Source organism: Sitodiplosis mosellana, unplaced genomic scaffold (genome assembly GCF_009176505.1).
Source record: "Sitodiplosis mosellana isolate CC-2019 unplaced genomic scaffold, AAFC_SMos_1.0 Smas_scaffold_6150, whole genome shotgun sequence".
NCBI lineage: Eukaryota > Metazoa > Arthropoda > Insecta > Diptera > Cecidomyiidae > Sitodiplosis > Sitodiplosis mosellana.
Window position 1 is genome coordinate 1,932,595 of NW_022601391.1, and position 22,609 is coordinate 1,955,203.

Here is a 22,609-nt window from a genome sequence, read left to right on the forward strand (position 1 = left end):
GTAGCACAAACATAATTGGAACACTTACAGGCAAGTATAAATTGAATTGTGCTTCACTTTCTTGAGCGTAAATGATGTCTTACACCATAAACTTTGAACAAATAAATGTCCGTACCACAGTGTATATCGAAAATATGCCACCAACTAGAAGAAGCACTGAAGCTTAATGCAAATAAGTTTTGCGACGAAGGATGAAGATTTTTCCTTTGGCTTGGATTTTAGCAAAGTATTTTGAAAAATTCAAATTGTATATTTTGATTGATTTATGTTTTTGTTTTTTGGGGGAAATTCTGGAACATAATCTCATAGGCTATAAATGGAAAAATAACGAATTCCCATTTTGCTGCGCTAAATTTTAAATTGATGTTACCTCGACTTGTGTTGATCTTACCTTGTTACCTTAAGCAAATGATTGATTGCATCAACATGGCACCTTAATGAAGGAAAGCATTTTACGTGCGTAAACGTTGACATAATTTATCGCAAGAAATATAATAATAGCGGTTCAAAAATAGAGTGTCGCTACCGTTTAGATAATAATGAATTTTTCTCCCATTCATTGGAATCGGGTATTTTTTTTTCCTGCTTCCCTTCAATTATTGACCATTTTTTCTTCTCCCAATTTGGAATTGATAGCCTTTTTTGTTTGCTTCAGAATTTAAAAGATGAAAATGACAAGGCTTGAAAGATTTTAAAGGTTGAAATTAGAACAAAGAGTTGCTTATCACCAAGACCTATGTAAATACCAATATAAATGGCCATCGCGACAACTCCGCCTGCAATAAATTGAATTTAAGCGCTTTCATAACAGTACATAAATGCTTGTTTTTTTTTATTAAATCACATTTACTAATAGTCGACAATAGAAATTAGGCTACGAACTAATTATCACTATGCTCATTCCAAATCAATAATCACTCTGGGCAAGTGTATTTTATGGGAGCACATCCTATTAAATCAACAAAATGGTGTTCGCTATGAAACAAAGGATCATAATTTAAATTTGGGAAAAATTATTTACATTAAATTTACAAAAAGGGAAATTACAAACCACAATCACCTCAACTTTCTTTTACCCTAATTAAATCAGAGTCTTATTCTATTTTTATGATTGCGTTTCCGAAAGTAATTATTGGAGAAAATTCATTACCTCAAAGAGAGCTTCGCGTGCATGTTTTTGACATGCAAAATAAATTTAATGCCCTAACGTTTACGAGTATGATTTATGAAAATGAACAATCCCATTGGAGTTGGAAGATAAGATCCCAGTGTTGGATAAAGTCCGTCTTTTATGTTGATGGTTTTCCACAAATTTTCTCAAACTTACACACTTGAAATGACTATAAATAAACAATGGAAAAAAACCTAAAAAACAAAGTTTCTTTACGCCATGAAAATTGTGCTTTCTAATCTTGTTTATTTCTCTGGTGTGAATGGTATATATGAAAAAGAACCGAAAATTGTTTAAGTCATCTATGCCACAGCACACAGCCTGTAGGCTTTCTCTCTCTCTCTCCCTCTCATAAGCCTTTGTCGTGAGTTTTGCGAATTTTTGCTCGTTTTTCATTCAACTCCCGTTTTACACGGAAACTAAGTACTGCGCTTTTATAATAAATTGGTTCACACACAAATATAGACACCAATTGACGGACATGAGCGTTAAATGATATGCAGTGAAAGTGAAATAAATCCATTCAATGCTGGTTTTCAATATCAATTGTATTTCGTATACATCTATGAATTCGTCCGAATTCTTTAATATATGCATTGTTCCGAAGAAAATATTGGGTCAATTGTTCAACTAGGCTAATCTATCACTCTGTGATGGTTACAGACGATTATTTGAAGGAAAAATTGCTCAAATCTGCTGATTTCCAATGTTTATAATTCAATCGACGCTTGATCAATCACAGTTGATTTATCAGCAGTTGTTGACATAATTAAAGGACCGATTTATCACGTTAATATAATTCGCACGTAATCAACACAATTCATTTAGCCACTTGACAAATCAATCGAAATTAACTGTCTAATAAACGCACAATTCCTCATCGATTGATATTACATGTATATACATACGTAAATGAACTTATGCCTTACTTCTTTTGCAATAATTTTTTTTTTTTTTCAAATGTTAGACATAACGTTTATGGTAAATATACCACATGTTTGAATTTGAATATATGGTTTTTTTTTATACAAAAGAAATAAGCCCAGTCGAACCGTTATATAAATGACCGTCGGCATTTTGATTCCACAAGAACCAAATAAAGAAAATGAGAACAAATAAGAATCGGTTACATTAAGAATGTAACATGAACGAAAAAAAGAGGTTGATGAGATGATTACGTTAAATTGATAGGGACATTGTTTTGACGTCACCGGCCAATGTTGCACAACATTAATAAGCCGTATCTTTTACCCTTCTTCCGGGAATAATTCCCAATCATTTTTATTGTTGTTTCATTTTATGCTTCATTTGAAGTCTCATTTTGTGAATCAATTTAAAAATTATATACTCCTTTTTCGTGATTTGTCTTCGAATACTGTCTCAAAGGGTGAATTTCGCAATGAACGGATTGAGTTTGGTCTTGATTTTTTTCTTTCTGTGTGTATGAGTGTGGGTGTGTGGGTGTGTGGGTGTGTGTCTGTGAATCAAATACTTTTTTTTCTTTCTTTTTTTTTATTCCAAATGGAAGCCATTTCATTATACGGTCAATCAACCGGTGCAAAATTTGATATGATTAAACATTAGCAATGAGCTAAATCCGAAATTTAGTCAATTTTACGGCTTAAGATTGGAATTGCTCACTTATTCGTGTTTGTCGGTCGTTTTCTCAATGTATGATCTGTACACTGCGTACGTTATTATTTGATCTTCTAATACATAAGCCTTGGATTACAGCCAGTCTCTTAAAGGCCTATTGCCCTCATTTGAAAGAAAATGCTTTATGCTCAATGAGCTCTAATGCCAATTTTACTTATGCGCCTCGTTTGCCTATGGAACTGTGTGTTTGTGTTTTATATTAACATAATTGAGCCTACAAGTGCAAAGAGAAAATAAGAATAAAAATAAAAATACTCTGTGACTTATCTAAAATTTAACCAATCCAAAAGCTTTGCATTCAAATTCCTTGATCACATCGTATAAAGTATAAATATTTCACAACAATGAATGTTTACAGTCTGCATATTTGCATGATTTATTTGGCGGAAAATATTGAACTATACCACAAATTGTATGCGGGGGCTGGCTTGGGTCCGATTATTCAGCTGTCGGCTTATCCAGGTCAATTCCATAGTTATTGTTGCCATTTGGGAATATTGTGATGGTTGTCTCTTGGAGTTGCCTTGAACTTGATTGAAAGGGGGAAATTGTAAGAGAAAAGTGCGCGATAGAGTGAGAGAGAGAGAGAGCACAAAAGGTTCTTATACTTTGTTTAAGCCAATGTATATATTCGCAAATGTTTTATTTTTGTTCTCTAAGCCATTACCTGCCCAGCATCATTTGTTGACAGTAACGTTTCGATGGGTAGCGACGCGATATTGTCGAAGTCAACGACATATGATTCCTTAATGGCTTACGCGGACCTTTGCAAAGCAAAAACCTAAATGTTCTTAATGTGCAATCACATGGAGAGAGAGAAAAAGAAGAAACGAAACGAAACAGAGAAGATAATACGAAATCCAACATCAAACAATTTTTTTTTTGCGTCAAAGAAAAAACTTATTGCGTTCCAACACTTTTTTTTGCTGGGACCTGAAGCAAAATTATCCTGTGGCCCTATAATGTTCTCTTGATAACACTTAAAATGTTAAATGTAGCGCCAATACATGAATTCAGGGCTATCCAACTTTGGCATTATTTTCTTGAAATTTTCTTAGCAGCTTACAATTGTGGCGCCATGAAGCGACTGCTTCATTCGCCTCCATGCTAAGACGGCACTGATTGCTCACATTCATTTTAGTAGGTACTGTACAGAGTCTATACTCCAGACACATCTAATCTACATATTAATATGGAGAGGAAGAAAATACGACACACACGTGTACATTTGCAACTAAATGAACGAAAATATCTGGTAAATTATTAATGAAATTTGCACATGGACGACGGCATCTTAGAGAGAGTTTGTATGTAAGTCAATGGTACAGGTAAAGAATTGGAATAGAGAGAGAGAGAAAGGGGGTGGATGGAAAAAAAATAAATGTGGAAAATGGTTATTAAATGAAAATTGTAATTGAAAACGGTGCTCAGGTTATTCAATTGCGCGAAACGATGTGTATTATTGTATTGGTTATAATACGTATTTTTCCCGGGGGTTTCTTTTGTTACTTTTCGTAAAATATAATAAAAAAAAACGGTCTTTTCCATCGAATTTAAGCCTGAATTCGATACAGGGTGTCACATTTATTGGCAAACGATAATGGAAAAAAAACGGTAAAAATACGAAAAAAAAAAACTTGAATTTCAGTTTGGCCCATTATTTTGAATCGTCGCAATATTTAAATCTTTAAAAGTAGTCAAAACAAATCGTTATGGACCATAACTTATGGTTTCAAACCCCAAAAAATTTATTGTTCGATAAGAGAAGACATCGTTAACTTTCATATGGAGCGACCCTGTTCTTGAATCTGCGAAGTTTCAATGCAATACTGGAGGCATTGCATGCGCATTTCGCTTGCATTTGTATATAATACTTTGACGTTGCATCAGCAATTGAATATCAAAGCTATTCAAATGCGATACAATCAATTCTAATATGAGCAATAATAGACTTGAAATGGAATCAATGCAAAGTAAAATTGTAGAATTGTGTCGTTTCATGGAGCAGCGACTAAGTGCAAACATGAGCGGAAAAAAACAAACGAAAAGTGTAAAAATAGTAATAGCTTCGAACGATATAGACAAGATTGAACCATAAGAAAAACTTGTACACAATGCATATAGCTGCTGTTATATAATCATTTGTTGGACTTTTTCTTACCTGTTAAAATGTTTTCGAAATGCAGCACTCACGAAATACAATGCGATTGGATTGGCGCAACTATTTCCAAACGATAGACAAAATCCAATGATTCGTAAAACATGCCAAAAGGCATTGTATTCTGCGTGCGAATTTTTACTATCATTACGTACATACGAAACCGATGGAGGGATGATGACGGTGATGTCCAATGGACAAATTACACAACGAAAGTGAAGGAGAAAAAGGAAAAAATGAAAAAAAAAATTGTATTGCTTAACAAAAATGCATTAAATTCAAAGAAAATGTTGAGGCAAAAACGCGTTTGAAGTCAAAGTCAATGCAAAAATAGACGCGTCGCGGATGTGATGTAACTTATATACCATTGGACCACCTCATCTAAAAGAGAGGAGAGATTGTTTTTTCGAAGTGGGCAAACCCATTCAGTTCGGTTTGATTTTTTCCTCTTTTTCCGACTCATTCTTTGCTCGCCTGAAATGTACCGTCTATGAGGCGACGAAATGCATTTTCACAATCATATTTTCCAATTGTTGAGCCAGTTCACACATACACGTTGATTCAATTCAGCAACAACAACGGTCTTCGGGATTGATGGTAAGGCGTACAAAAGACGTACAACACACAGAGTATGAACATAATACACTATCCGTCAAAAGTTTAATCTCATCAGCTATCTTTCATACAAAGTGCCGTTTTTGGCAGCGTTTTCATCTGTAAACTGTGTAACCATACAAAAAAATTTGCATGCCGATCAGATATCATTTGAACGATATTGTAACAGATTTATAACAAGAAAAAGCATCGAATACTTCTTGGAATAATATGAATAAGTTTTGTGTTCGAATGGGCATAAATTTATATGCAGATAGAACGAACAAAATCAACTTGTGCATATCTTTCCGAAAAAAGTCTATTCATTTTTTTTCCTCAAGATTTAGTATTACGTTGCTCAAATAGTACGTGTTACATACTTTTTGGCTACACAGTTCGTAAGCATATTTGAATTTACCATGAAAAATCAAAATTTCCTATGAAAAATGTCTTGTGAGTCCAATCTTTCGATGGGTAGTGTATCACATGATATTAGGTTCTGCTTCAAATAAAACTAATCCGCAGTGAGTTTGCAACACTTGAACTGTAAAATAAAACTCGCTCACATTCTTCAGTCTTCACGCGAATGAATATTTCATACGACTTCTAGCCGAACTTTTTGCACGCTTTCATTTGCAACTTGACTTAAAATTCAATTCAAAGTTATCTTATTGGTTTGAAGCAAATAAATCACATTTTTCTGATTATATTGCACAATTTTCTCTGAAAATTTAATCTATTGACTTTGACCGTTGCGATGTGTGGATTGGGTGGTTTATGTTTTCTGGGAAAAAGACGAATATGTTCACTTACTTGAAATAGAACCAAAGCATGAAAGCATGTTGTGGAAAGAAGCAAATGCAGAATATTGCCACGAATGTTATAACTGTGATAGCTACTTTTCTTCGTGCCTTCACCTTGAGAGAAAAAAAAGATAAGATGACATATACATAGACATTATGACCTGGAATTAGTTCAGGGCAGTACAAAAAGTACATATGATAATTATGGCGTAGGCTCTTGTTGCGTTTTAAATGTAGTCATAGGTTTGGATTTGATACGACCGAACTATTGACCTCAAGATAGCACATAAAAGCCATACTCCTTAGCAGAACATCACTTCCGACAAATGTTATGTGTTCTTGAATGAATCGTTTAGAATAAAAGAAATCTCCACAAATTGGGCTCTGGTGTCGCTTTTGGTGTTTTTGTATTTACAAAATAGAGCGACGAAAATAAAAATGACCGTGCTTTCGTTCATTCTGAGCGATTCTGAGGAAATACCGAATGCACGCAAATAAAGCCAGTATATAATATAAATAAATAGATAGGTTTACCTGTCGCATAGCACCTTGCATTTCACCAGGAACACCGGCTCCATATGCCAAATGTATGGCAATCATTATATAAAATAGTCCAATAATCACTAATGGGATTGCATAATAAACCAGAAATTTGGCCAAGACAATACCCTTGGCGTAGTCTTCTCCGAATTCCTCCGGAAATGGATAACAGTATTTAAATGATGTATTTTTGTTGACATATGCATGCTAGAAAAAAAAATGGGTAAAATAGAATGGACGGTCTTGATTCAATTTCCTCATTGAAAAATGGAATTTGCTACGAATATCGGATTTGTAGCCAAAGCGTGCGAGCGAACTAGTGAGCCAGAGATAAGCGTGCACTCTTGATGCGGTTTATTTGCCACATTATTGAAATTTAAATGTATCAAGAGCAAAACTTCGTACCTTCACATTGGATCCAATCAATGCTGGAGCAGCACACAGAATGGCCAACATCCATATAAATGCGGCTATCATAACGGTAGCAAGCGTTGTTCGTTTGCCAGTAACACCTGTGAACATTTCCACATACAAATCATTCATTTGTCCATTTGACTAACAACACACAAGTCAAATATTCTAATTAAAATGCACAGCGATGACTGTACAGCATTATATGTAGTACATCATTCATCGCACGTTGAGCATATCAATACATATCGAACGGAATTAAGCACTGGCTTCGCTTGTGATATGTACACAATGACAGCCATTCATTAGCAGCGAAAATCAATTATCTTTAATTAATAATGATTAAATTTGGCACCTATTGCGTATTTTAAACGATGGTGTCTATCACATGATTTATTGCAAAAAAATCCCACGCGTCATAGGTCCTATACGCATAGGTCATCCGATCCAAAAGCTTTGATTTATTAGATTAAACGCATACCGTTATAGGATACATTCTCAAGCATTTTGTGGTAAAGAACAACTGGCTAGCTATCTCTCCACCCTTTCTTCCTCCTGCCGACCACTGTTGAATACTCTAGTGCTATATGCATTCAATTGTGGTCGATTTGGAGGCGTAGCACGACAACCAACAAGAAGAAATGAATTATACTTCTTGATATATTCACATTTAAATGTTTATATTTCGATGCATTGCATTTGATCCCAAGGATTTCCCTCACCCCCTCGAAAATTCCGAGTGGTAGCCACATTTGCACAGCTCAGCACAAAATGAATAGAAACCATGTTGGCTTTTTCTCTCTTTTGCATAATTGAAGATGTTACCGGTAATAAAATTTTTGCCAACTGGGTCAAAATGTTATTTTAATCACATACTTCTGCAGATGGTGAACAGGTAATAAATACAGCTGAAAGAAAGACGAATACGAAACTTACCAGTTCCTCGAAATCGCCGCAGTGGATTCACAATTGCTACAAATCGGTCACATGACATGGCTACCAGTGTGAATACTGATACACCTGTCGAAAAATCCTTCATAAATTCAGATATCATACACACACCCGTACCCCAGGGCCAACTCTCAACCGTATAGACGACGGACACGAAGGGAACGGCCGTCAATATTAACATTAGATCGGCTATCGACAGCGACAAAATGTGCCTAAAAATAAAAGACACCCCATAAGCATATTTGAATGTGTCACAGGAGCAATGCAACGTTGAGTGTTCGATTCGAAACGCCTCGACAGAAGAAAAAAAAAATTTGACAATTCAATTAACTTTTTATTCTTTGCAAAGTATTTCCGGGGGGACACTTGATACACAGAAAGAAAATGATGTTGGTTTGCGGTGCTTTGCACCATGCTTTCATTCAATCTAGGGTAATTCTATCACATACAAACCAAAAGATGGCACAGCCCAACATCATATTATTTTTGTGTGTATGCTAGAACATGTTGAATGCTTCCGATTTCATTTATCGGTAAAACACTACGTCGCATTATTCCTCGCATATACTCATCAAAATAAATTCAAATATAGAAGTGGAAGTTCTAACGACATTAAACAACAAAATAGACAAATATTCCGGCAGACGTATCATGTTTCAATGGCAGTAACGGTAGTGCATATCACACTGCCATTTCCGAAAATAGGCGAGTGGCATTTGACAAAGTCTTGGGTGAAAACATGATGAAAACAATGATAAAAAAAGGAGTACTTGTGGCGGCACCTAGCGAATCCATACAACTTTCATATAGTTTGTTTATTGAAAAAATGGTAGGGGAAAATGTGGAGGGGAAGCAGTCTATTGAATGTATAGGCATACATGTTCCACTCGCCAGGAGGCAGTGTAAACTGTCTTTTCGATGACATTCAATATTAAAATATGCAAACATTGTCGCACTGGATAAAACTATACAGTTTAATTGAGTTGCAACGTAATCAAGTAGAGCATCACATCATTTAATCACTAATGTGATAGTAAATAAATTAGATTTTACTATTTTAAACAACGCTTAATTAAATAGCGATCGATACGTTTGCAAATTATGTTTGCATCGATGCAAAGCCATGCGGAGACTTGTGTGCCAACACATAAAAATATCCATATTTTCCATCTCGCATATTTCTGACTGTTGGAATTCAATTTTATTTGCGATAGCATAGAAAAGGCGTGCATGCGTGAATCGTTGAGAAATGAGTCTGTTCTTGATGGTTAGCTAGTATTGCCAAAAGTAGGTAGCAGTATGGTAAAGTATTATCTCATGTGATTTATCGAAATAAAATTATTGAATCGCGAACATTTTCGAATTGTTGGCATTGAGCCACACACATACACACACACACAATGAGCATGTAACATGTTTTCGATGTTACTAAGTTGTTAGTCGACAGAAAGAAGGGGAAAAAAATCTGCATCAAAGTTTTTCACATTGCAATGAAGAATGCCTTTGACAAGCCGTAAAGTCCAGAATTATTTTGGATGTGTGGATGAGCCTTTCGCCATTTGATGAAGATTTTCTTTAATTTGACAGAGACCAGCTTATATCCAAATTCATTGTGATTGGGAGATACATAGATGGTGAGAGAAGGAGGAGGTGAAGTTGGTAAATGCGGCGCTTTTATCGATACTTGATTAAATGTTCTTTATGTGTGCATTTGAATGTTCGCGGCCGTAGTGTTGTCTGCCGATTGCTCGGCTTATTTCCCATCGATGTGTCTAACATTCTTCAGCGGCTTTCAAGCATTTCATTTTGAATTACAACTAACAATATATCGGATTGTAGCGGCGCTGTTGCTACTGGCAAAAAATTGCTGAATTGAACGCATAAAAGGAAATGGCTCTTCTTTTATTCACTTTCTGTAGAAATTTCGAACGCCTTTCATTTCGGATGTGAGCGTGTGATTATTCGTGCGTCGACGAAATATTACCGAATCGAACGCGTAAAATTGATCACACTAGATCAAGACATGTCGATGGTATTTGTCTTGACGGAATTGCAAACGGCTGATGAAAAAAAGCTCCTTCTTTCACACGAAAACTAAATCTGATTTACCCTTTTACCAAAAACCGAAAAAGAAACACACGAGAAAAAAAAAGCGATGCTCTCTCACATTGGGTGCGCAAAAGGACGAATGCCGAATAGTGATTTACGAAAATGAAACGGTAACGACACCCATTACTTATATTGAGACATTACTTAGTTTGTTTAGCTTATCGCTTTGTCTTGAGCTCAGTGTCTCATCGAATTTGATGAAATACACGAGTCCAAGCTCGCATCTACGGCAATTGAGAAGGTAGGTAAAATTGTACCGAGTTGATAATGTGCCATAGTTCTTACTTGTTCGTTACATACGACATCCCTTTAGTTTAGTGGAATGCTAGTTAACGACACGATGACGTAAATGCTCTGTTTTTGTTGCTGTACTCTATGCTACCATAGTTAAATTGCATTAGGCAAACGAATACGGCCGAAGTGTTAATTTCGACCCCCTCTGAGTAAAACCCAGAGCGCTCAGTAATGATCCGAAGTAGGCACATAATCGGCCCGGACAAAAGTAAAAATGCTACCAAAATAAAAACGAAGTAATTTGAATTGTAATAATTTCGTGGGTGATTTAGCACGCGTCCAATTTGCGGAACTCTACAACCAAAATCAATTCAAGGAAATGCTTATAGAAATTGGTAATACTTTTTGTACATTATTATGTACAATTGCGTGACTATATATATATATATATATATGCACGACAACTTACGTGTTGGGAACATTACGCATCGCACGGTGTTTGACGAAGACGGCGATCAGCATCCCGTTTCCCATTAAACCGGCCAGAAAAATGATGCCAAATATAATGGGCACGATATATGTTTCGGGTCGATAAACATAACCTTTGTACGATACTTCCTCTGTGTTGATTGTTGTCGTGGCGACCGTAGCATTCGTATCATTAAATTCCATTGACCATGAATCGGGGACGGTGTTGATGGAATTGGTGGCCAGCTCTATCAGTGATTGCTGTGATTGTGTGATGACCGACCGCATCTCTGCCCATTCATTTGTGGTCGAATGCATCATCATCATCATTTGGTGGTGACTGTGGTTCGCCATCTCTATTGTACTGATAGCGCTCGCTTGAACAAAGAGCAGAATCAAACGCACACATGCACACGCAAACACCGAAAACAATCAACTTTCTCCTATCGAATGTTGCCAAATGTTGGGTTGCTCTCTCTCTCTCTCGTGCAGATTTCGCTCTCAGTCCGTTGAGAGCAAACTTTTGTTTTCTTTGTTTCTACACTGAAGATTCTCGCTGATATTTACTTAAACTTTCATCACAAAATGAGAACTTGAAATTTACTCGTCTTTCATTTCATGCAGTGAATCAGCAAACTAGAACTTTCGTCCAAACTATTCGCTTGGCAGCATACAAAAAACACCTGTTTTAACAAAAATGAAGAAGAAAAGAAAAGCGAAAAGAAATTTAGTTATTTTCTTTACAATATCGAACTCTCTACTACAAGGTCAACAACTGCAACAATAAAAGAAAAATGAGAATTTGATTCGTTTTGAAAAATTTATGTTAGTAAGTTTGTGGAATCGATTCAAGATGACCTTTTTGAATCGACTGATGAATAGATTTATACGATTTTTGCATGGCCCTTATGACACTACTTGATGTCATATTCCTTTTAAATTTCGAACATTCATGATTAGTTTGTCATTTATTCACCACTTTCATAAAAAATTTTGAGCAACAACAACAAATTGAACGCTCAACTTCCGTCTAGTGTATTCTAATTTCAACTCCCATACGATTTCTTCGGTCGCTCTTATTCCACTCTCTATTCCGGTGCACATCATAAAGTGTCAAGATTCATTTTTCTATTGTACAGACAGCGTTACCGCAACGTTGATGCTAACACAATAAGAGCCTGTCATCGATTAAGCTTTTGATTGTAATGGGACGGAAGCAATCATTACCATTTTTCTCGGCTGAACTGTTTTTGTCCATTTCAGAATTCATCAAATCAGTGACAGTTAAAAAAAATCTCGCACAAGCACTAGAAAATAATATTAAAAACAACACAACACCACCACACAATGTAAATATATTGGAGAAATTTTTTTTGTCAATGCTTATATTTCCATAAGAATTACCATTGGTTCGTATAGGTAGATGGCACAGGTTCCCTTTGTGTCAAAAGCATCGTCTCCGCTTGTCAACACAATCATAATAATAATTTTTTTTTTGGCTGCTGAATGAACGTCCAAACACACAAACGCACACTACCCAATGCCAGGACAATTGTTATGGCCACAAATACCAACCACAATTTTTCATCGCACAAGATGCTCAAGTAGCGTAACCGAATCGCTTCGTTTGCTTGCTTTAAAAATCATTAACAATTCACATGTGCGCACACCACTTTTTCCATCGACAATTTTTTCCCCCTGCTTCGCTTTAAATACCCATTGCCTTTTTATTCAGCTCCTTTGCAAACCGCAAGAGTTCATTAAAAGTTCGTATTGCGAGTACACACTGGGAAAAAAATGTCCGACTTTTTTTTATCATGTAAATCGCTTGTGGTAAAATTCCATTGGAATCATCACAGCTCGGTTGGGGTGTTTTTGTTTTTTTTTCAACGATTTCACATTTTTTTTCTCTTTACAAACTCATGCAGTTGATGCGAGAACAAACTCAATCATTTCAAAAGCTCTCGGAATCCATTCTGATTTATGTCTCCGTGCACCGTAAACAAAATTAGAGTAGCCAACCAAAATTATCCGAGGAAAAAAAGGATTAAACGGAGAAAAAACAAATTAATATAAATTATCACTGTGAATCAAGCCCATGGTCATGGTCGTCAAAAAAATGCAAAAATTGATGTACTCGGAATTTTAGAGTTTTAAATTGGTCTGAAAATGTTCGTGGTCGGAGCTGAGCTGACTCATATGCATAAATAATCAAAAATGTTGAACAATCCGCAATTGGCTCAGTATGATGTAAATGTTTTTCATTTGATTTTGTACACACACACACACACACAAAAGTGCATGTTTGGCCCGTGGCACTGCTGGCAAAAAATGTGAACGGTGAACATAGTGAATTAAATCAGGAGCAAATCATAATTTTCGAACAAATGGAAGCAAACGACTTTCTGAATTTATTGACGTGTTGGCATATCGCTCTCAATAGGAACTGCCGCGAAATAAATAGCTAAATGCGGAAGCGTCTAACCGAATTTGATTTACGAACAAACACGTCGACAAAAGCCACCTTTTCTGAGAAAATGCTTGGCGATAGCAAACATTGGTGCAGAACCATTGATGTAAATCGTGTTTAACAAAACAAAGGTAATTTAGCACTTGGTTATTTTTTTCTGAAAATGGAAATTACATTTCAAGTATGTGACAAGGAGAAAACACATTTAACGTTGTTGTTGTCGCTGTCGTCGGTTTTTTTTTTAAATTTGAAATCCAATTCAATTTTCCTTTTATAATGTCCAAAATTTTATCGTCTGCGGAAATACTTGGCGATAATTTGATGTGGCTCTTGGAACTGTTGCCAAAATGACTTTTTCCCTCCTTTTCGTTCAGTCGCTGTTGCTCTCCCGTCAGCAAGCGTTCGAAGTAAAAAGTGAAAAAGTGCAAAAACTAAGCCCATTTCAAATGATTTATCGCGATTAACATTCAACACCATCCTGTATAAAAGGTGCCCCATGTCTTAAATAAATCGGAAAAGTTGCGGGCTCAAAGTGAGTGAAATGACTTTTGAATGCACCAAACACCACCGTTGGGGCCCCAAAATTTATGTTCGAAAATGATATTTTGGTGAATTTCAACGGAAAAGGGGAAAAAAACCATCAATCAGCCATTCACTATTCATCGACAAAGTGAAGGCACAGTCACAAAATAAATCGCAATTTATTTGCAAAATCAAGATAAAATGGTATCGATTCGTCATCACCAGAAAATCTTTGTGGTAAATAATAATGGTTATTTATTATTTCCTGTACGTATTCGCACCAATATCTCTAAATAAACAAGTTGATTGCACAAATAAGACTAGTAAAATACGTTAAATTTTCAATTAAAATCTTACAAAATACACTTGAATTTCATTAGAGAACCCTAATGTCTGTTTGCCAACAAATGAATAATTTGAGTGCTGTCAAGAAGGAAGATCCAGAGCAAATGGACGACTCTGAGGGTTTTATATCTTTTTCTTCAACAATTCCCACATAAAAGGAAACACACTAAATATCTGCTTTTCGCGAGCCGTTGTAAATATATATTTATTTGATACATTTGAAAGTGCACGCCTCTTATTTTTCAAATAACGGTTTTTACATCTTTTCAGCACTACATGAAGTGTAGAGTTATTCGATTTGTTTGTTTCTTTTTCCAGCCAATGAATATTTTCTAAACACCTTGTTGATTTTCAATGTGCGATAGAGATTTTGGTGGTGACATATAATGTTATCGCTCGTACTAATGACCACTAGTATCTGTGTTAGATCAACAAATGAATAGTAAACCAGATATAACTCAATTTTAGTATTTTTGACTTTTTTTCTCGATGGATATACATTTGATCCAACTTTTAGTTGCATGAAGTGGAACCAAATCGATGTTTTAGTATTATTCAAACCATTTAGGATGATAATGATATCATTTCTAGGCCAAGAATAGCGAAAATTAGATTGGGAGATGATAAGTTTTATTTCAATTTATTATGTCTTGGGCTTATTATGACTCGGAATAACCGTTCGGGGCTAAACTAATCCCTTTGAACATTTATTGACCGTGGAGCTATCAGTAATACTTTGCTGCTTTTCATTAACCATGATACACTCTTGAAATGACTCTTAAATCCAAGACAAGTGCTGTTTTTTGCTCAGAATAAATTTTTGAAATTTTTCAAATTGTGCCGAAAAGATTTTTGGTCGTTATGGCTCGCTATACCGCACCAAATTAGGCCATTTACCACCATTTATCCGGATCGATAGCCCCCATATGTAGGATAAATTGGCTCTCTTATGTGGAAGATTTATCCGAGGATACATTTTCCAAATTTTCGAAAAATAGATCCAATTTAACCTCCCTTTGGGGGCTACTGATCCGGATAAATGGTGGCAAATGACCGAGACTCATTTCGGCCCAATTTGGAAAATTTCGAAAATTTATCCTGAGCAAAAAACAGCACTTGTCTATTTTCTTGGATATTACTCTACATTTGATGTAGTGCTAGAAAATTTAGTTTAGACTGAAATTCGATGATAAATCAATACGCAGAGTTCATGTCGCGAAGCGAGCTAGTTGGGCGGAGAGAGCGAAAAGACGCGCCCGTCATGTTTGCATTCTACGTTTGGAAATGATTGAATTTGTGCGTTGGAAATGCAATTACAAGCAATTTCCTTCAATTACTTTTAACAACGTCTTCTGTCTAAATGATCGAAATTCAACGTGAAAGCAGCAGTAATTTAAATTCTATGTTTTTTAGTTCAGCAGCGTGCAATGTGTATTCACATCACAGCTATGAGAAAACTCAGCGACATGGTAAATCACCGATTTAGTTTCAAACGAAATCACTTTTTTTCTGCACTCACCCGCAGAATTTTGAAGATTTATGCATGAATCGAATATGATTTCGCTTTATTATTGTGTCGGTTGTTTTGGTTTGATTTTGCTCTTCGCTTTTTTCTGAAGAAAAGTGTCGTCATTTTCCGTTGAGATTGACGATGATAAAAACACATGCCATTTCCAAATATATGTGAACATGTCTACTGTTTTGGACTCATGCTGACACCATGTACACGCAATTTGCACAACCACAAAAGAACTTCCAATTGCGAAGCACGGGAGCGAATGCGCGTACCGAAAAAAAGCGACAGGAAGTTCATTTATCCAACTCACTTTTGGCTACGACTGAAAACAACATGCCAAAGAACGGTTAGTTTTGTAGCGTCATCGTTTTTATTGGGCTGTGCCGTCTGCTAGAACAACAATAACCACTATAGTTCAACAACGCATAAAAAATCACACCATAACTCAATCCTGCACCATCGAAATGTGTTGGATAATTTGGAGCTCTTTCTTTTTGCCGTTTTGCTGCGACTCTGTATTTAACGCTCTTTGATAATCTCTCGATGTTGTGTACTAAGTACCCTTCATTTATGTCATTGTCAATGTGGGGGAATCTTTGCCAATTTTTCTTCATCACTTCAAAGATTGACGTATGTGACAATCTTCCAACCGATGATAAATTCTAAAGCCGCTTCTGTGGTCGCGTTAATACGATGCAATTCAATGCCAGCACATCATCCGCATACACACACAAAAAATACGCTGTACAGTGAGGGGAAAATTCGCTTTTCAGCTTGGTGCCAAAGCCTCAAATATCCAACTGAGCGAATAACGGAACAGCGTTGCGACAGAGATCAATATTATTGAGCGTGCGGTTGGAATGGCAAACAATGTGGAAATCGAATAATGATTTGATAGACAGTTTCATAAATACCCGTTAGGATTGAACAGAAGTCTCTTCAAAATTCTCAGTGTTTTTTGTTTTGTTTTTCTGTCGGAATTCGAATAAGAGAAAAGTTCTGTTGTAAACACATCAATTGAATGTCTTCTGATTTAGTCTGTGGGCCGAAACTTTTTCTCGGAACAATAAATGCCAATGATCGCCGCAGAGAATTTTAAGTACGCCACTTGAAGTTTTAAAACAATAGCCAGGGGATGTTGCACAGAAGTGTACTGTTATTCGTTATTTACCCCACAATGATTTCTGCCCATTCATGCTCACACCAGAGGCGAAGATTTCTTCTGAGCTGGATGCGAGCAGAAATGACCTTATAAAAGAATATTTTATGAAATAAAAGGTACTTCCTATTTCAATTATATTTTTTTATATTTTATTAAACACCGCCAAGCTCTGGCTGAATATAATGTGGGTTTTGATTGAGGTTTGGCCGGAAAAGAGTGCAAGACTGTGACATATTTAAAATAATAAACAATTAGTAGCAATAGGTTTCGACAACTATCAGTTCTCGCCTCGTTAAAAACCTGGCTCTTTTCGTACATCATGCGATATTCACAATAGTAGGAACATGAAAACTAAAACAGTCATACAACCAAGATGGAAATGCTTGATATTAGTCTATAGTAAACGGTCCAGGATAACCTTTGGTAAACGTTTCCGAAGGGACAAAGGCTATGTGAAGCGTTAATTGTTACGCGTTAAATTTAAGACTTTGAGACTGCAAAAGTCGTCACTTAATTTATCAGACAGATAAATTGATGAGAAGTTTTACGTCGGTTAAGGCAGATCCATGTTGATTGCAGAGTGCATTGAGTTGACATGGACCATGATTTGAAACGTATGGTAAATAATTCAAAATTGACTTCAAAGATAAGAATATTAACTCGCCAACTCGTGGATGGCTACAACAAAGCACAAAATCAAAAAAATAAAAATTTACAATAAATAAGTGTAAACATCACAGATAAGTATCATCCTTTCAATACACTAAAAGAATGTATGGAAAAAATTCGTCAGTCTTTAATTATTGATTTTGCTGTGTGGTCCGTGTGAGATGAGTTGACTTCCACGTGGGTGGTTGGAACCTGGGACAGCCCCGCTCATGTTTGTTGCAATCGGAAGCAACCAAATGGCACCCGGGCAGTATGCTTTGTCCTTGGGAATTCGTCCGCTTGGGATCATGGATCAGGTTAAACGGCAACATGAAAATCGAAATTTCATCATTAATGTGGGCAGTATCAAGGTGTTCTCGTAGAGAACACATACAAAAAATGAGGTTACCTGGATGAATAATTGACTAGGCGGCCAGGTAGTCATTTGAGTTTGCAAAGCGATCCAAAAGTGGTGTCCGTCATTTTGCGAACCGATGATGCAAAATTCTTCTTTGAGGTCGCTGCTGTGAACAGTTCCGGCACCATGTTCGCCATTTTGCACATTTGAGGAATTGGAGCTTCGCACACCAGCTTCATGTGCCTGTCATTGACCCTGAATTGCTCGCTGTGTCTCAATGAACGCCCATCATTAAATGAGACTTTGTCACTAACCGTTGGACAGTTAGCGTTACCGTTGATGATGTCGTAGAAAAAACTCAATGACGCGTTGACACGTCGACGGCGAAGACTAATCATGTTCAAGTCTGACAATCGTTGCTCGTACGGTGTGATTGAGTATTGGTTTTGCACGGATGGGTATTCTCGACGAGCGTACATAGTGAATTGGCGTTGCACGGATTCGATTTTGTCACTGTGGATTTTGTGGAATGGAAGCCATACCATGGCGCAGTAATCGAGGTGAGACTGAACCAATGCAAAATACAGCGACTTTAGTGTGATAACGTCAGTGATGTCATGGCAAAAGCGCTTGACAAAGCCAAGTGCAGCCGTTGCCTTCGAAGTGACCATGTCAATGTGTTTGGCAAATGATAGTTTTCTGTCAATTAGAACACCCAAGTCCTTGTGTTCAGTCACTTTGTCGAAGGTGTGGTCGCCATAGGTGTAGCTTGTTTCCAAATGCTGACGTTTCTTGTAGATAGATAGCACTGCACATTTTTTTGAGGTTAAGGTGCAGCAGATTCACGTCACACCAATGTTTAAGTTTGTCGATGGCTTGCTGTAGCATCTCCGAATCTTGCTGAGACTTGATGATTTTGGCTATTTTGATATCATCAGCAAACAGTAATATCATGATGTCTGGGGGCATTTGATCCACGATGTCGTTGATAAACAGCAGGAACAGTGTTGGGCCAAGGTGGCTCCCCTGTGGGACACCCGACGACGCTGTAAAGTCGACCGACTCACTTGCTCCATGTTTGACAAATTGGGTACGATTTTCCAGGTATGACTTAAGCCATGCCAGCATGTTTTGAGGTAGATTGAATGTTTCCAACTTCTGGATCAATATGCTGTGATCAACTCGATCAAAGGCTTTCGTAAAGTCCGTGTACAGGACATCAACTTGAGCTCCATTGTTTAAGCCACTCTGGGCGTAGTACACAAACTCGGTAAGGTTTGATGCTGTAGATCGTCCTTTCATAAAGCCATGTTGGTTAGGCGAGATGCGATCACGAACAGTTTCAAGCAATTTTACGTTGACGAGGTGCTCGAAGAATTTAGCGATTGTTGGTAGTTTTGCTATGCACCTGTAGTTTTCAATGTCCGATCTGGCGCCCTTTTTGAATATGGGTGATATACTCGATCGTTTCCATTCGTCGGGAAAAATGCCAGATGAAAGCGACTCATTGAAGATCTTAGTCAACGGACTAGCAAGCGTTGGAGCACACTCCTTCAAAATCAGAGGATGAATACCGTCAGGTCCAACACCTTTCTTGGCATTGACCTTCGTCATTTCAGTCATGACAAAATCCAGGTCAAGCTGGAAACAAGAGGTGTTCTCAGACTGAGGTGACGGTTTGTTATTTGGTGTCGTAGATGTGGAGTAATTGCTCCCGAAGAAGTCCGCAAATAAATTTGCTTGCTCCGATTCGCTGGATGTCTTGGAGTCGCCGAATCGCATGGTTTTCGGTATGTTATCAGTGCTCTTTTTAGAGTTAACATATTGCCAAAACGAAGATGGATCACTTTTCAAGTTTGATTTCATTTTGTCGACATATTGATTGTAAAGCTCGGTATTTTTTGCACTGAATTCCTCGTGCAATTCTTCGAATGGCTGCTTGTCATTGGTCAGCTTCCAGTAATCCAGGCTTTTTTCCTTAAATTCTTGAGATGCCGAAGTTCTTTGTTTTTCCATGGGCATTTTTGGTTGTTCTTGCGGACATACGTTGGAACCGTACACTGAATAGCTTCCGCTAACACGTCATGAAGGGATGACACCTTCTCCGCAAGTGATTTGTTTGCGAATAAGTCATCGAAATTGACGGCAGCAAAATATTCGTTCATGCGCTGAAAATCAGCCCATCTGGTTTTCCGAACCATTTTTAATCGGATGCCATTCAAATTCAATCAACAAAGGAGGGTGGTGAATGTCGATTTTATCCGTCAATGACAGTTTAGTAGCATCGCTCACTGTTGTGTTGGCATGGTCGTTAGTAAAAAATAGGTCCAACAGTTTGAGGTTCCGATTTCTTATTGAATTTATTTGCTGGAGGCCCAGGCCCATCAGGCCGGTAATGAAATCAGCAGCACATTGGGAGTGGAAATTAGAGGGAACAAGCACATTGCTATCCTCATCGTCATTTATCCACTCAACGTTTGAGTTACTTCAAAATGTGTTCTGAACAATGTTTCGCAACGAATTGTAAACTTATCAGCCACTTTTACGAAGAAATTGTTTCATTTTCATCGTCACTGTTAGACTGTCACTCAAACGTCTTAAACAGCACACATATACAATGACAGCCATTTGTCAAGTCATTTCGTCATGCGTCGATGAAACTTTCACCACTTCTCTGTGCGGTGGAGTAACGGCAAACATGTTTTCTTATTACGTATATTTCAATTTTTTTCCACATATGTTCACATATGTTCACATATGTTCACATATGTGTTGGATACCGTTATATTCTGTATTTGCGTAATTTTTAAAATCGGAAGAAGAATTCATCACATTTTTTTTTCCTTAAAATTAACTTAAATTATATGGAACAAATATGAAATGCAAAAAGTAAATATACTCCACTTTTCACCACACACAAGGACGAGGTGATATTGTAAATGACGCATGACGAAATGACTTCTACAATTGAGTCAATGTGTTGGTGTGTTGATGTGTTGTTACATATAACGAATAGTGTCAAATCACAACAACATTGAAATAAAAACCGACAGTCTAAACCCGTTTTTTACCGCTTTACAATTTATACAAACGTGTAAGTCTTCTGTGAAACAACCCCCTAGCCTTTCAATGCAGTTGACTAGAAGCATCGATGAATTTAAAATTCGTTTGTTGTTGTTATTGGCTAACATTTGACTGCCTAAATGAAATTCATTGGATGTTGATGGCATTGATTTCAATTCGATTGCCATTGAAAGCACGTAGTTGTTGGCCCATTCCCAACTCACCACTTCAATCGCTTTGTATTGTGTTCGAGTCGCAGCGAAGGAGAAGACAAAAAACCTCACCCATGTCGAAAAGAACAATGAACAAACGAAGTTATATTTCGGTGTTTTTCTTTTAAATTCAACAACCGAAAAAGGAAAGACGCGAGCAAAAATACAAATGAGAAAATATAAAAAAAAACATTGGGCAAAGCTTGTCGGATTGTTATTTATATGTTATAATCAGTTGGGTTTATGCATTTGCCTGTTCGTAGTTAGTATGTCGCAATGCGTTTTTGCCATCTCTGACTGCTTTGTCAGTCTGCTTCCTCTCCTTTTCCTTCTTTCCCTTTTTACTTTTCACTTAACAATAGGCCCTTGCATCTTCGCTAATTTTCAACTAATTTCCATTTATAAATAGCGCTATAGGTTTCACTGGGCTGAAAAACTTCTAACGGAGACAGAGAAACCGGAGCCAAAGTCGCTTGCTGTGTGTTTTGCATTTGATTTGGTTAATTTATATAAGCTCAATAACAACTTAACACTCCAGTACTACGACGCTCCTGAGGCGAAATGCTCAAGAGCAAAAACACACTTGACGTCGCCTGTCTCAAACAGTAATCTTGTCTCATTCGGTTGCTTTGCATCATCAATGAGACACACGATAAGACGAAATCGAAGTTTGTGTGAAAAATGAGCGTGTTTTTATGTGTTCTAGAAAGACATATACGATGAACCCAGCGACAACCGAGTGTATCAAAGTCGCAATCGATTAGTAACGCTTGAAATTTACATTTTCTTTGTCTGCCCAACAAGTTTACATCGTTCGTTTGCCTGCGAGAGGAAGAGAAAAACTAGCCGGATAATGTTATAAAGCGAAACTGATTTATTTACCACGTTCATAATGGACGGCAACATAGCTGGAAATAATACAATTTATCCTGAATAATGCAGGGCTAATTGTAAAGAACGACTTGAACACTTCAAACTGAAATAAAAAGGAAAAAAATGTGAAAATTCTCTAGTGCAAACAACAATAACGTTGTCGCACTCCGTCTAGCCACGTTCAAGCATTTTTCAAATGATCGATGTGAACGTAATCAATACGGATTAAAAGCCGCACGCCGAGAGGCCGAGGAAGAGAGGCAAATAGAGAGATAAGAACAAAGTGGTTCCAAGCACAAAGGCTCGAACGCACGTTCCATTAGAGAAAGAACAAACAAAGATAGA

General features: G+C 37.0%; 1 protein-coding gene across 1 annotated transcript in view; it reads right to left on the reverse strand.

Annotated features, from left to right (window-relative positions):
- Positions 1 to 825: 825 nt before the first annotated feature.
- LOC129573885 (neuropeptide CCHamide-1 receptor-like) overlaps positions 826 to 22,609 on the reverse strand; it is a 44,700-nt gene continuing 22,916 nt past the window's right edge. Inside the window, exons 2-9 of the mRNA XM_055455024.1 lie at positions 11,097 to 11,778; positions 8,270 to 8,496; positions 7,328 to 7,434; positions 6,917 to 7,129; positions 6,393 to 6,496; positions 4,989 to 5,126; positions 3,495 to 3,608; positions 826 to 3,356 (exon numbers count right to left, since the gene is read on the reverse strand). Of these exons, the coding sequence (XP_055310999.1) occupies positions 3,266 to 3,356; positions 3,495 to 3,608; positions 4,989 to 5,126; positions 6,393 to 6,496; positions 6,917 to 7,129; positions 7,328 to 7,434; positions 8,270 to 8,496; positions 11,097 to 11,449 (1,347 nt within the window). The 5' untranslated portion in view covers positions 11,450 to 11,778 and the 3' untranslated portion in view covers positions 826 to 3,265. The remainder of the gene's footprint in view (positions 3,357 to 3,494; positions 3,609 to 4,988; positions 5,127 to 6,392; positions 6,497 to 6,916; positions 7,130 to 7,327; positions 7,435 to 8,269; positions 8,497 to 11,096; positions 11,779 to 22,609) is intronic.